Source organism: Bombina bombina, chromosome 7, assembly GCF_027579735.1.
Source record: "Bombina bombina isolate aBomBom1 chromosome 7, aBomBom1.pri, whole genome shotgun sequence".
Classification (NCBI taxonomy): domain Eukaryota; kingdom Metazoa; phylum Chordata; class Amphibia; order Anura; family Bombinatoridae; genus Bombina; species Bombina bombina.
The window spans coordinates 279,180,058-279,192,697 of NC_069505.1; the positions used below are offsets into that span (position 1 = coordinate 279,180,058).

A 12,640-nucleotide genomic window follows, 5' to 3' on the forward strand; every position below is an offset into this window, starting at 1 on the left:
TAGATTTGATAGATAAATAGATAGATTTGATAGATAGATAATTTCCCAGACAGAGAATTACAAGACGTGCCTCTGGGACCCATGGTAAGGTTCCCAGAGGCAGTTGTGGCGCCAGGGGACATGTATATGGCATGGATTTTAGGAACCGGGAGATGGAAAAAGATGCTTCACAGTCAAAAAAGTTTTTTTTTTTTTTAAATTTACACTACTGTTACACCAGATATGAGTGGTGGCACTGGACAAGTGGGCCTGGCACACACGCTGGCAGGCAACTGCAATTAGATTAAACTAGCAGACTGATTTTTCACAGTCAAAAAAGTTTTTTTTTTTAATTTACACTACTGTTAGAACAGATATGAGTGGTGGCACTGGGTAAGTGGGCCTGGCACACACGCTGGCAGGCAGGCAACTGCAATTAGATTACACAAGCAGACTGATGTTTCACAGTCAAAAAAGTTTTTTTTTTTTCATTTACACTACTGTTACACCAGATATGAGTGGTGGCACTGGGCAAGTGGTCACAGTATACGCTGTGAGCCTGGCACACACGCTGGCAGGCAGGCAGGCAACTGCAATTAGATTACACTAGCAGACTGATGTTTCACAGTCAAAAAAGTTTTTGTTTTTTTTAAATTTACAGTACTGTTACACCAGATATGAGTGGTGGCACTGGGCAAGTGGGCCTGGCACACACGCTGGCAGGCAGGCAACTTCAATTAGATTACACTAGCAGACTGATGTTTCACAGTCAAAAAAGTTTTTTTTTTTTTAAATTTACACTACTTTTTGTTACAACAGATATGAGTGGTGGCACTGGGCAAGTGGGCCTGGCACACACGCTGGCAGGCAGGCAACTGCAATTAGATTACACTAGAAGACTGATGTTTCACAGTCAAAAAAGTTTTTTTTTTTAAATTTACACTACTGTTACACCAGATATGAGTGGTGGCACTGGGCAAGTGGGCCTGGCACACACGCTGGCCACTGCAATTAGATTACACTAGCAGACTGATGTTTCACAGTCAAAAAAGTTTTTTTTTTTAAATTTACACTACTGTTACAACAGATATGAGTGGTGGCACTGGGCAAGTGGACACAGTATACGCTGTGAGCCTGACACACATGCTGGCAGGCAGGCAACTGCAATTAGATTACACAAAAAACAAACAAAAAACAGACTGATATTCTAGCCCTAAAAAGGGCTTTTTGGGGTGCTGTCCTTACAGCAGAGATCAGATGAGTCCTTCAGGACTGTAGTGGACACTGAATACACTAGCCTAGCTATCAATTTCCCTATTAAATCAGCAGCAGCTACACTGTCCCTCCTCTCACTAAGAAAGCAGCTTCCAAATGAATCTAAAATGGCTGCTGTCCAGGAGCTGGAAGGGTCTGGGAGGGAGGGTCTGCTGCTGATTGGCTGGAATGTGTCTGCAGACTGTGAGATACAGGGTCAAAGTTTACTCAATGATGACGAATAGGGGGCGGATCGAACATCGCATGTGTTCGCCCGCCGTTGCGAAAGCGAACGAGCTATGTTCGCCGGGAACTATTCACCAGCGAACAATTCGAGACATCACTAATGCTCACTGCATGACAAGTAACACTTATATATTACATGCAACTAGTTGGCCAAATTACATTGCAATATAGAATATAGAATATTCTGAAGCTTCTACAGATAAAAGAAGCCAAAGAATAAAAATGTTATTTTCTATCCTTATTATTCTCATGATTTAGTAGCACAGTTACTGAACTGACATATTGTATTGCCCCAATGGCAATGTGCTATAATATCATGGGATTTAATGAAAATAATTCCATTATTTGTTAGACTGCTGCTGCAACGTGGGAGAATTTACCTGGGGGTGTTTCAGTAATGCTGATTGACAGACTGACCTTAAAGTGAAAGTTCTCTTTGGTCATAAAAAATAAAGGGACATTGTACTTTAAAATTTCACTATATCCCCTTAATGTTTTCCTAATGGTTTATTTTATGTGTTGGAATGAATTACATTGTTTACAAATCGCTCCTTTACTGCAGTAATATTGATAGAAAAGCTATGTAAACAAGGGTAGGAGCAGACATCAACCTCCCAGTAGGGGTGGAAGAGAGACAGCTGAGACTGAGTTAATTTAAAATGATGTTCCTGCAGCTGCTTTAAAAGGACAAAATACCCAATATGCTTAAAGGGCCATGATACCCAAATATTGAAACACTTGAAAGTGATGTAGCTGTAAGAAGCTGACTAGAAAATATCACCTGGACATCTCTATGTAAAAAAGAAAGATATTTTACTCCAAAATGTCCTAAGTATTCACACCCCATTGTAATGGAATTTAAGCAGCAAATCAGTATGTCCTGCAAGGGAGTGAGCCTCATGCACACTCATGTTATTTCTCTATTCAGTTTAAGGAAGTTTACTATGAAATCTCATAAGAGTTAAGTGAAATCTCATGAAATCACAGTAAAAGAGTTCATGACCTCAGAACTGCTGATGCTGACTGGCTGCAGTTCATTTCTTCATTTAGTTTTGTTTTACCTGCAGCTGGGCAGCAGCTGAAGAATAACTTTTTACACAGAATTAACTCTGCTGAGCTGAGGAAATTGTGAGGTAAAATATCTTCCTTTTTTACATAGAGATGCTCAGGTGATATTTTCCTGTCAGCTTTTTACAGTTATACTGCGTCAGTTTCAAGTGATTTAGCATATGAGTATTATGTCCCTTTAAGTACTTGAAAGTGATGCAGGGTAACTGTAAGAAAGTATCACCTGAACATCTTTATGTAAAAAGGAAGATATATTACTTTTAAATGTCTTCAGCTCACAATAGTAAGTTCTCTGTGAACAGATATACTTCAGCTACTGTCAGCTGCATGTTGCCCCCCCCCCCAAAAAAAAAAACAGCCTATCAGCATCATAAGTGCTGATGTTTCACTAAATCTCATGATTTTAATAAAGAACTTCCTTAAACTAGGGAGTAAAATAACATGACTGTGCCTGCACATGCCAGATGCACACTCCCTTGCAAGTCCCAGGACTAGAATCCTAATTGGCTTCTTAAAATCCTTTTACAATGGGATGTGGCTACTGAGGAAATATTATCTTCTGTTTTTACATAGAGATGTTCAGGTGGTATTTTCAAGTCAGCTTTTTACAGCTATGCTGCTTCATGTTCAAGTGCTTCAATATTTGGGTATCATGACCCTTTAAATACAATTAACTCTTTTAAAGGCAGTTACATATACTACAATGGGAAATGTAGAAGCATAACTAAATAATGAATAAAATAATATATACTCTTATTTACCCAATGGAACAAATAAATATTTTACAACAGCTATAGAAAATGTCCCCATTTCAGCTATCTTCCCCGTTAAACAAACAGGGGCCGATTTATCATATGTCGGGCGGACATTATCTGCTGAGCGGATCATGTCCACCTGACATCGCTGTCGGCATTTAGCATTGCACAAGCAGTTCTGGTGAACTGCTTGTGCAATGCTGCCCCTGCAGATTTGCGGCGAATCGGGTGTCAATCAACCCGACCGCTGCTTCTTAACTGCTGTTTCCGGCCTGAAAGCTCGCGTGAAAATAGATGCATTGGGACCGATTGACCGCTTGGTAAATCAGTCCCACAGTGTCTTGTTTCCTTCCATTCTGGACAATCCCTCCTGCAAAGGCCACAACAATCACTTTGACACAATTAAACAGACAGTGTGCTCAAAGATTTACTATCATGCATACAAAAATAATTATTGAAATATGTTTATGTCTTTCCCTAAATAAAATAAAATAAAGGCACATAAAACACAATTGTTTTTACAAGATTCAGATAGACCAGTCAATTTTTTAAAAACTTTCCAATTTACTTCTATTATCAGATTTTCTTTGTTCTTTTGGTATCCTTTGTTCAAAAGCAGGAAGTTAAGCTCAGGAGTGTGCATGAGTCTTAATAAAATTAGCCATTTGCAAGGACACTAGATGTCAGCACTATTTCCTGCCATGTAGTGCTCCAGACTTGTGCATGCTACTCTTCAACAAAGAATACCATTAGAACAAAGCAAATTTAAAAACAGAAGTAAATGGGAAACTTTTTTTTTTTTTTGAATGACATGCTCTGTTTGAATCTCCAAAGAAAAAATTGGGTTTCATGTCCCTTTAAGTAAAAGCTGTTTCAATTCAAATTGAAGCCAGTACTGCAGTATCAGTTGTTCACTTCCTGAACAGGGCCGGCCTTGGACATTTTTTAAGACCGGCCCAGCACCACCTCCGCGGCCCAGCTCCCCCTGCCTTCCCCGACTGTTACTTTTCAGCTTCCAGGAGTGGATCCTCCTTGAATAGATGCACTATGCTGCTCACTTTATGTTCTGGCTGGGGGGCTCCCTCTACATTTCTGGCCAGGATGTGGCCCTACAGTACTAGCGCCCAATGGGAAATTTCATGGCATCCAGGTGGGCCAATCCGGTACAGGTTCACACATTTTCCACAAAAAAAAAACAAGTGCTTTCTTTTCAATTAAACAAAAAATGTCTACAATGTCCCTTTTAACTGTGAATATGGTTTTCACATCAGCAGAACACATAGAAATATGAAACCAAAACCTACAAAAATAAAAACATCCCCCATTATGTAACATGGCAAGTCCCCAATGTTTCTTACCTGCCTCTCGAGATATCTTCATGAAGTATTCCACACCTTTCTCTCCGTAGCTGCCCTCTGATGCCAGCGTGGACACATAGCTCCATCCCATGGCCTTTACAATATCCACCATGGCCTGTGCCTGAAAAGAGTCAGGGGGCACAACCCTAGAGAAGAAGTCATAGCGCTGCTCATCACTCAGTTCCGGAGCAGTGGAGCCGTAGCTGATCTGAGGGATCTAAGGAAACAAATAGAAAATAGTCATTTGTAGGTAGGATGAGAATATAGTCACATGAACCTAAATACACTACCCTTGTTAGATTACTAAAGTATACACAAGTGTAGGCCCATTTGGCACATGCCTAGGGTGGTAAATTTTCTTGGGCACCAGATTATCAATTAGTTTTAGTGCTATACATTATGTGGCTAAAAAGATATTTCCTGGTGTCTCTCCCCCAGTTTTCCTTATATGACCTAGGTAAACCCTACCTAGAAACAGCTGGCCCACATAGCAATTGTCCCAGACTGCTTTGGACCTTCTCCCTTACAGTCTGACTCTGCCCTGGGCAGTTGACTCTGTGTGCCCTAACTCCGCCCCCATACTACCATAACGCCACCAGTGCTCCCTCTAAGCCCAGTTTTGTGTGTGGCCCAGCAGTGAAACAGTTAATTAGGTGACCACACCCTGCAATTAGCAAACCCTGCACAATGCAGACTGCAAGGTATAATTCTCTTATTATGAACAATTTCACTGCTGGGCCGCACACAAAATTCACCTTAGAGGGAACACTGAACGCCACCCCCATTCTCCCTGTCCTGGGGTGAAGAATAAAAAAGTGTTAGGAAGTATGTTTGGTGCATTGCAGAACTCCAAATAAAAGGATTATTGGTGAAAATAGTATCTTTATGATTATTTCCCACCCTCTTCTTTGATGTCAACTTGGCTTGAACAGCAGGGATTTAGGCTGAAATCCTGGAAGTTTGGGGGTTTAGATTTCTGGGGTACATGACTACAAACCAGCTCTACTCATCAATTCTTATACACTATGCCAGGGACCTTTACCCAGCTGTAATCTGAGCTATAACTCTATTTGTACTGATGAATGTATTACTGTAGCTAAACTTACAGTGAAATATGTCTCAGGTGCAACTAGGTGTTCATTTTATACACAGACGCTTATATTTTGATCCCAAAGTGTTTTAATATGCTGAACTGAAAGAGTACCAAGCTAAATTGCCAAATCAATCATTCATGAACGGAAAAAAATAGAAGTTTGTAGAATACATCTATTATGTATTACATGTACACTTTATAAATCACTGTTCACGCTATTTAATGACTTTATGTAAGTTAGCATCAATATGAAACAGATCTTAAATATAATTGTTCAATATGCAGAGCACAGCTACTGCAATTGAGTCACCTTAGAAAGGGTTTCCAGAAAAAGCCTAGTTATGTTTACTGTCTAATGTGTTTCCTCAATTATCTACAAAAATCCTCACACACGCCCCCCCAGTTATTATCGGAGATGTTTTGCATAGGTTCCAACATTCGTGCACAGCAGAACTGATTTTTAAAGGGACATGAAACCCAACATTTTTTTTTCAGGATTCAATTTTTCTTTCTATGATCAATTTTGCTTTATTCTCTTGGTATCCTTTACTGAAGAAGCAGCAATGCAGTACTGGGAGCTAGCTAAACACATTGGTAAGTCAAAGGGTATATATGAGCAGCTCTTGAGCCTACCTGGGTATGTTTTTCAACAAAGGATACCAAGAAAACTAAGCAAATTAGACAATGGATGTAAATGGGAATCTTGTTTAAAAGTGTATGCTCTTCCTGAATAATGAAAGGGGGAAAATGGATTTCATATCCCTTTAAAAGCACTACAAATGTATTAGAGTAGCACTCTCCTGAGCTTGCCTAAAAGGGACAGAGTACAGTAAATTGTTATATGAAATAGTTGATTTTGCCTGTTGAAACCACCACCTCTACTGAAAATGTTAGTACCGCAGTATTGGCTATAAAAAAACAAGAAGCAGAAGAAGATATTACACTCCCAGTGGCAGGTGTAATAGATGGGACTAAAATGTTCATTTTCAATTGCTCTCTAAGTAATGGCTTTTATTTAAAAAAATAAACCTATAGGACCAATTACCTTTATACTCTGCAGCCAATTTAACAAAAGATTGAAAACACATTAAGGAGAAAACAATTTTACTGTACACCGCCTTTAATGTGAGAAGAAAACTTGTATGCACTGGCCCAAAATACTGCTAAAAACCTCTTTTCATTTATCTGGAAACAGTGCACAGGTACTCTATCACTTGTATATGTAAAATAGGGTGTATTATCGGGTTAGCTGTTGTGGTGTACTGTCTGGAATTTGATGATGTGTCAGTTAGTGTGATGTATTGCCTGGAAGCGTTCCCGTTTGTGAGCAATGATAAGGGATTGCCAGCCAGTGTGGTGCATTATCTGGCAGTGAAATGTATTACCAGCAGCTGTAGTCTAATGCCTGCAAGTTTAGGGGGTTGTCAGTCAGTATAGGACATTGTGATATATAACCTGGCAGTGTGATTTATGGCTAGCAATAGAAAATAAATACCCACAAGTATATGTTATAGTCAGCATTATCAGCTAAGAAGTGTAGTTTATTGTCTGTGAGTATGGGGTATATTAGCCAATGTATGGTATTCCCAGCAAGTGGAATGTACTGCCTGCAAGTATGGAGTATATTAGCCAGTGTATTGTATTGCCAGCAAGTGTAATGTACTGTCTGCAAGTATGGAGTATATTAGCCAGTGTATTGCATTCCCAGCAAGTGTAATGTACTGTCTGCAAGTATGGGATATATTAGCCAGTGTACTATATTGCCAGCAAGTGTAATGTACTGTCTGCAAGTATGGGGTATATCAGTCAGTGTATTTTATTACCAGCAAGTGTATTGTACTGGCTGCAAGTATGGGGTATATTAGCCAGTGTATTGTATTGCCAGCAAGTGTAATGTACTGTCTGCAAGTATGGTGTATATTAGCCAGTGTATTGTATTGCCAGCAAGTGTAATGTACTGTCTGCAAGTATGGGGTATATCAGTCAGTGTGTTTTATTAACAGCAAGTGTAGTGTACTGCCTGCAAGTATGGGGTATATCAGTCAGTGTATTTTATTACCAGCAAGTGTATTGTACTGGCTGCAAGTATGGGGTATATTAGCCAGTGTATTGTATTGCCAGCAAGTGCAATGTACTGTCTGCAAGTATGGGGTATATTAGCCAGTGTATTGTATTGCCAGCAAGTGTAATGTACTGTCTGCAAGTATGGGGTATATCAGTCAGTGTGTTTTATTAACAGCAAGTGTAGTGTACTGCCTGCAAGTATGGGGTATATCAGTCAGTGTATTTTATTACCAGCAAGTGTATTGTACTGGCTGCAAGTATGGGGTATATTAGCCAGTGTATTGTATTGCCAGCAAGTGTAATGTACTGTCTGCAAGTATGGGGTATATTAGCCAGTGTATTGTATTGCCAGCAAGTGTAATGTACTGTCTGCAAGTATGGGGTATATCAGTCAGTGTGTTTTATTAACAGCAAGTGTAGTGTACTGCCTGCAAGTATGGGGTATATCAGTCAGTGTGTTATATTACCAGCAAGTGTAGTGTACTGCCTTTAAGTATGGGGTATATCAGTCAGTGTATTGTATTGCCAGCAAGTGTAGTGTACTGCCTGCAAGTATGGGGTATATCAGTCATTGTGTTATATTGCCAGCAACTGTAGTATACTGCATGCAAGTATGGGGTATATCAGTCAGTGTTTTTTATTATCAGCGAGTGTAGAATACTGTATGCAAGTATAGAGTATATCACTCAGTTTGTTGTATTAAGTATAGTTTATTATTTGCAAGTACACAGTACTGTCAGCCAGCTCAGTGTGTTGTATTGCCTGCAAGTGCAGTGTACTGCCTGCAAGTATGGGGTCTATGACCAGTTAGTATGCTGTATTGCCAACAAGTGTGGTATATTGTCTGAAAATAAACAGTGATGTCAGCCAGTGTGCAGTATTGTCAGCAGGTGCAATGTACGGCCTGCAAGTATCGGGAATATCAGTCTGTGTGTTTTACTACCAGCAAGTGTAATGTACGGTATGCAAGTATGGGGAATATCAGTCAGTGTGTTGTATTGCCAGCAAGTGTAATATACAGTCTGCAAGGATGGGATATATCAGACAGTGTGTTGTATTGCGTACAAGTGTACTTTACTATTTGCAAGTACACATTACTTTCAGACAGTGTAAACTATTTCCAGCAAGTGTGGTGTATTGTCTGCAAATACACAGTGATGTCAGCCAGTGTGTAGTATTGCCAACAAGTATTGACTACAAGAATCTGGTATTCTTAGCCTGTATGGTTTATATTGCTTAGTAGTGTGGTAAACTATCTCACCAGTATGGCCTAACAATGTGGTTCATTTGATGTTAGAAAGAGGATTATGAAATGCACCTGACTACATATATGTTACTCAGTTGGCAATATTGTTAATGGTCTTCGCTATAAATTACACCGCTTATTAAACCGCCCAAATTTATTCCTCAGGTGTATTTTTTTTTCCAGAGATGGAAATAAATGACATTATTTGAGACAAGCTTTTCACTCAGAAGACAATTTCTACTTAACCTATCTGTACAACATTTCTAAAGAAATAATACATGAACATGGGGAGAACACAAGGAAATTAAAATCCATATATTCACTTCTGATCTCCACAAAAGAAGGCTTAAGATCACATCCATCTCATGCTTTGTATTTTCCGATAGATGTGAACATTTACAGCGTGTCTCCTCTTCACACCTCCCCTATCCAACTACCTCTGACACGCAGCATACTTAGGCCTAGATTTAGAGTTCGGCGGTAGCCGTCAAAACCAGCGTTAGAGGCTCCTAACGCTGGTTTTGGCCGCCCGCTGGTATTTGGAGTCAGTGATTAAAGGGTCTAACGCTCACTTTACAGCCGCGACTTTTCCATACCGCAGATCCCCCTACGCCATTTGCGTAGCCTATCTTTTCAATGGGATCTTTCTAACGCCGGTATTTAGAGTCGTTTCTGCAGTGAGCGTTAGAGCTCTAACGACAAGATTCCAGCCGCCTGAAAAAAGCAGGAGTTAAGAGCTTTCTGGCTAACGCCGGTTCATAAAGCTCTTAACTACTGTACCCTAAAGTACACTAACACCCATAAACTACCTATGTACCCCTAAACCGAGGTCCCCCCACATCGCCGCCACTCTATTTAAATTTTTAACCCCTAATCTGCCGACCGCCACCTACGTTATACTTATGTACCCCTAATCTGCTGCCCCTAACCCCGCCGACCCCTATATTATATTTATTAACCCCTAACTTGCCCCACACAACGTCGCCGCAAGCTACTTAAAATAATTAACCCCTAATCTTCCGACCGCAAATCGCCGCCACCTACGTTATCCCTATGTACCCCTAATCTTCTGCCCCTAACATCGCCGACCCCTATGTTATATTTATTAACCCCTAATCTGCCCCCCACAACGTCGCCGACACCTACCTACACTTATTAACCCCTAATCTGCCGAGCGGACCTGAGCGCTACTATAATAAATGTATTAACCCCTAATCCGCCTCACTAACCCTATCATAAATAGTATTAACCCCTAATCTGCCCTCCCTAACATCGCCGACACCTAACTTCAATTATTAACCCCTAATCTGCCGACCGGAGCTCACCGCTATTCTAATAAATGTATTAACCCCTAAAGCTAAGTCTAACCCTAACACTAACACCCCCCTAAGTTAAATATAATTTTTATCTAACGAAATAAATTAACTCTTATTAAATAAATGATTCCTATTTAAAGCTAAATACTTACCTGTAAAATAAATCCTAATATAGCTACAACATAAATTATAATTATATTATAGCTATTTTAGGATTAATATTTATTTTACAGGTAACTTTGTATTTATTTTAACCAGGTACAATAGCTATTAAATAGTTAAGAACTATTTAATAGCTACCTAGTTAAAATAATTACAAATTTACCTGTAAAATAAATCCTAACCTAAGATATAATTAAACCTAACACTACCCTATCAATAAAATAATTAAATAAACTACCTACAATTACCTACAATTAACCTAACACTACACTATCAATAAATTAATTAAACACAATTGCTACAAATAAATACAATTAAATAAACTATCTAAAGTACAAAAAATAAAAAAGAACTAAGTTACAGAAAATAAAAAAATATTTACAAACATAAGAAAAATATTACAACAATTTTAAACTAATTACACCTACTCTAAGCCCCCTAATAAAATAACAAAGACCCCCAAAATAAAAAATTCCCTACCCTATTCTAAATTTAAAAAGTTACAAGCTCTTTTACCTTACCAGCCCTGAACAGGGCCCTTTGCGGGGCATGCCCCAAGAAGTTCAGCTCTTTTGCCTGTAAAAGAAAACATACAATACCCCCCCCCCCAACATTACAACCCACCACCCACATACCCCTAATCTAACCCAAACCCCCCTTAAATAAACCTAACACTAAGCCCCTGATGATCTTCCTACCTTGTCTTCACCATGCCAGGTTCACCGATCCGTCCTGGCTCCAAGATCTTCATCCAACCCAAGCGGGGGCTAGACATCCACTGAAGAAGTCCAGAAGAGGGTCCAAAGTCTTCCTCCTATCCGGCAAGAAGAGGACATCCGGACCGGCAAACATCTTCTCCAAGCGGCATCTTCTATGTTCTTCCATCCGATGACGACCGGCTCCATCTTGAAGACCTCCAGCGCGGATCCATCCTCTTCTTCCGACGACTAGACGACGAATGACGGTTCCTTTAAGGGACGTCATCCAAGATGGCGTCCCTCGAATTCCGATTGGCTGATAGGATTCTATCAGCCAATCGGAATTAAGGTAGGAATTTTCTGATTGGCTGATGGAATCAGCCAATCAGAATCAAGTTCAATCCGATTGGCTGATCCAATCAGCCAATCAGATTGAGCTCGCATTCTATTGGCTGTTCCGATCAGCCAATAGAATGCGAGCTCAATCTGATTGGCTGATTGGATCAGCCAATCGGATTGAACTTGATTCTGATTGGCTGATTCCATCAGCCAATCAGAAAATTCCTACCTTAATTCCGATTGGCTGATAGAATCCTATCAGCCAATCGGAATTCGAGGGACGCCATCTTGGATGACGTCCCTTAAAGGAACCGTCATTCGTCGTCTAGTCGTCGGAAGAAGAGGATGGATCCGCGCTGGAGGTCTTCAAGATGGAGCCGGTCGTCATCGGATGGAAGAACATAGAAGATGCCGCTTGGAGAAGATGTTTGCCGGTCCGGATGTCCTCTTCTTGCCGGATAGGAGGAAGACTTTGGACCCTCTTCTGGACTTCTTCAGTGGATGTCTAGCCCCCGCTTGGGTTGGATGAAGATCTTGGAGCCAGGACGGATCGGTGAACCTGGCATGGTGAAGACAAGGTAGGAAGATCATCAGGGGCTTAGTGTTAGGTTTATTTAAGGGGGGTTTGGGTTAGATTAGGGGTATGTGGGTGGTGGGTTGTAATGTTGGGGGGGGGGGTATTGTATGTTTTCTTTTACAGGCAAAAGAGCTGAACTTCTTGGGGCATGCCCCGCAAAGGGCCCTGTTCAGGGCTGGTAAGGTAAAAGAGCTTGTAACTTTTTAAATTTAGAATAGGGTAGGGAATTTTTTATTTTGGGGGTCTTTGTTATTTTATTAGGGGGCTTAGAGTAGGTGTAATTAGTTTAAAATTGTTGTAATATTTTTCTTATGTTTGTAAATATTTTTTTATTTTCTGTAACTTAGTTCTTTTTTATTTTTTGTACTTTAGATAGTTTATTTAATTGTATTTATTTGTAGCAATTGTGTTTAATTAATTTATTGATAGTGTAGTGTTAGGTTAATTGTAGGTAATTGTAGGTAGTTTATTTAATTATTTTATTG

General features: G+C 39.9%; 1 protein-coding gene across 1 annotated transcript in view; it reads right to left on the reverse strand.

Moving 5' to 3' along the window:
• Positions 1 to 12,640, reverse strand: part of GRM7 (glutamate metabotropic receptor 7) — a 759,363-nt gene that overhangs the window by 544,424 nt on the left and 202,299 nt on the right. Inside the window, exon 2 of the mRNA XM_053689364.1 lies at positions 4,661 to 4,877. Within this exon, the coding sequence (XP_053545339.1) occupies positions 4,661 to 4,877 (217 nt within the window). The remainder of the gene's footprint in view (positions 1 to 4,660; positions 4,878 to 12,640) is intronic.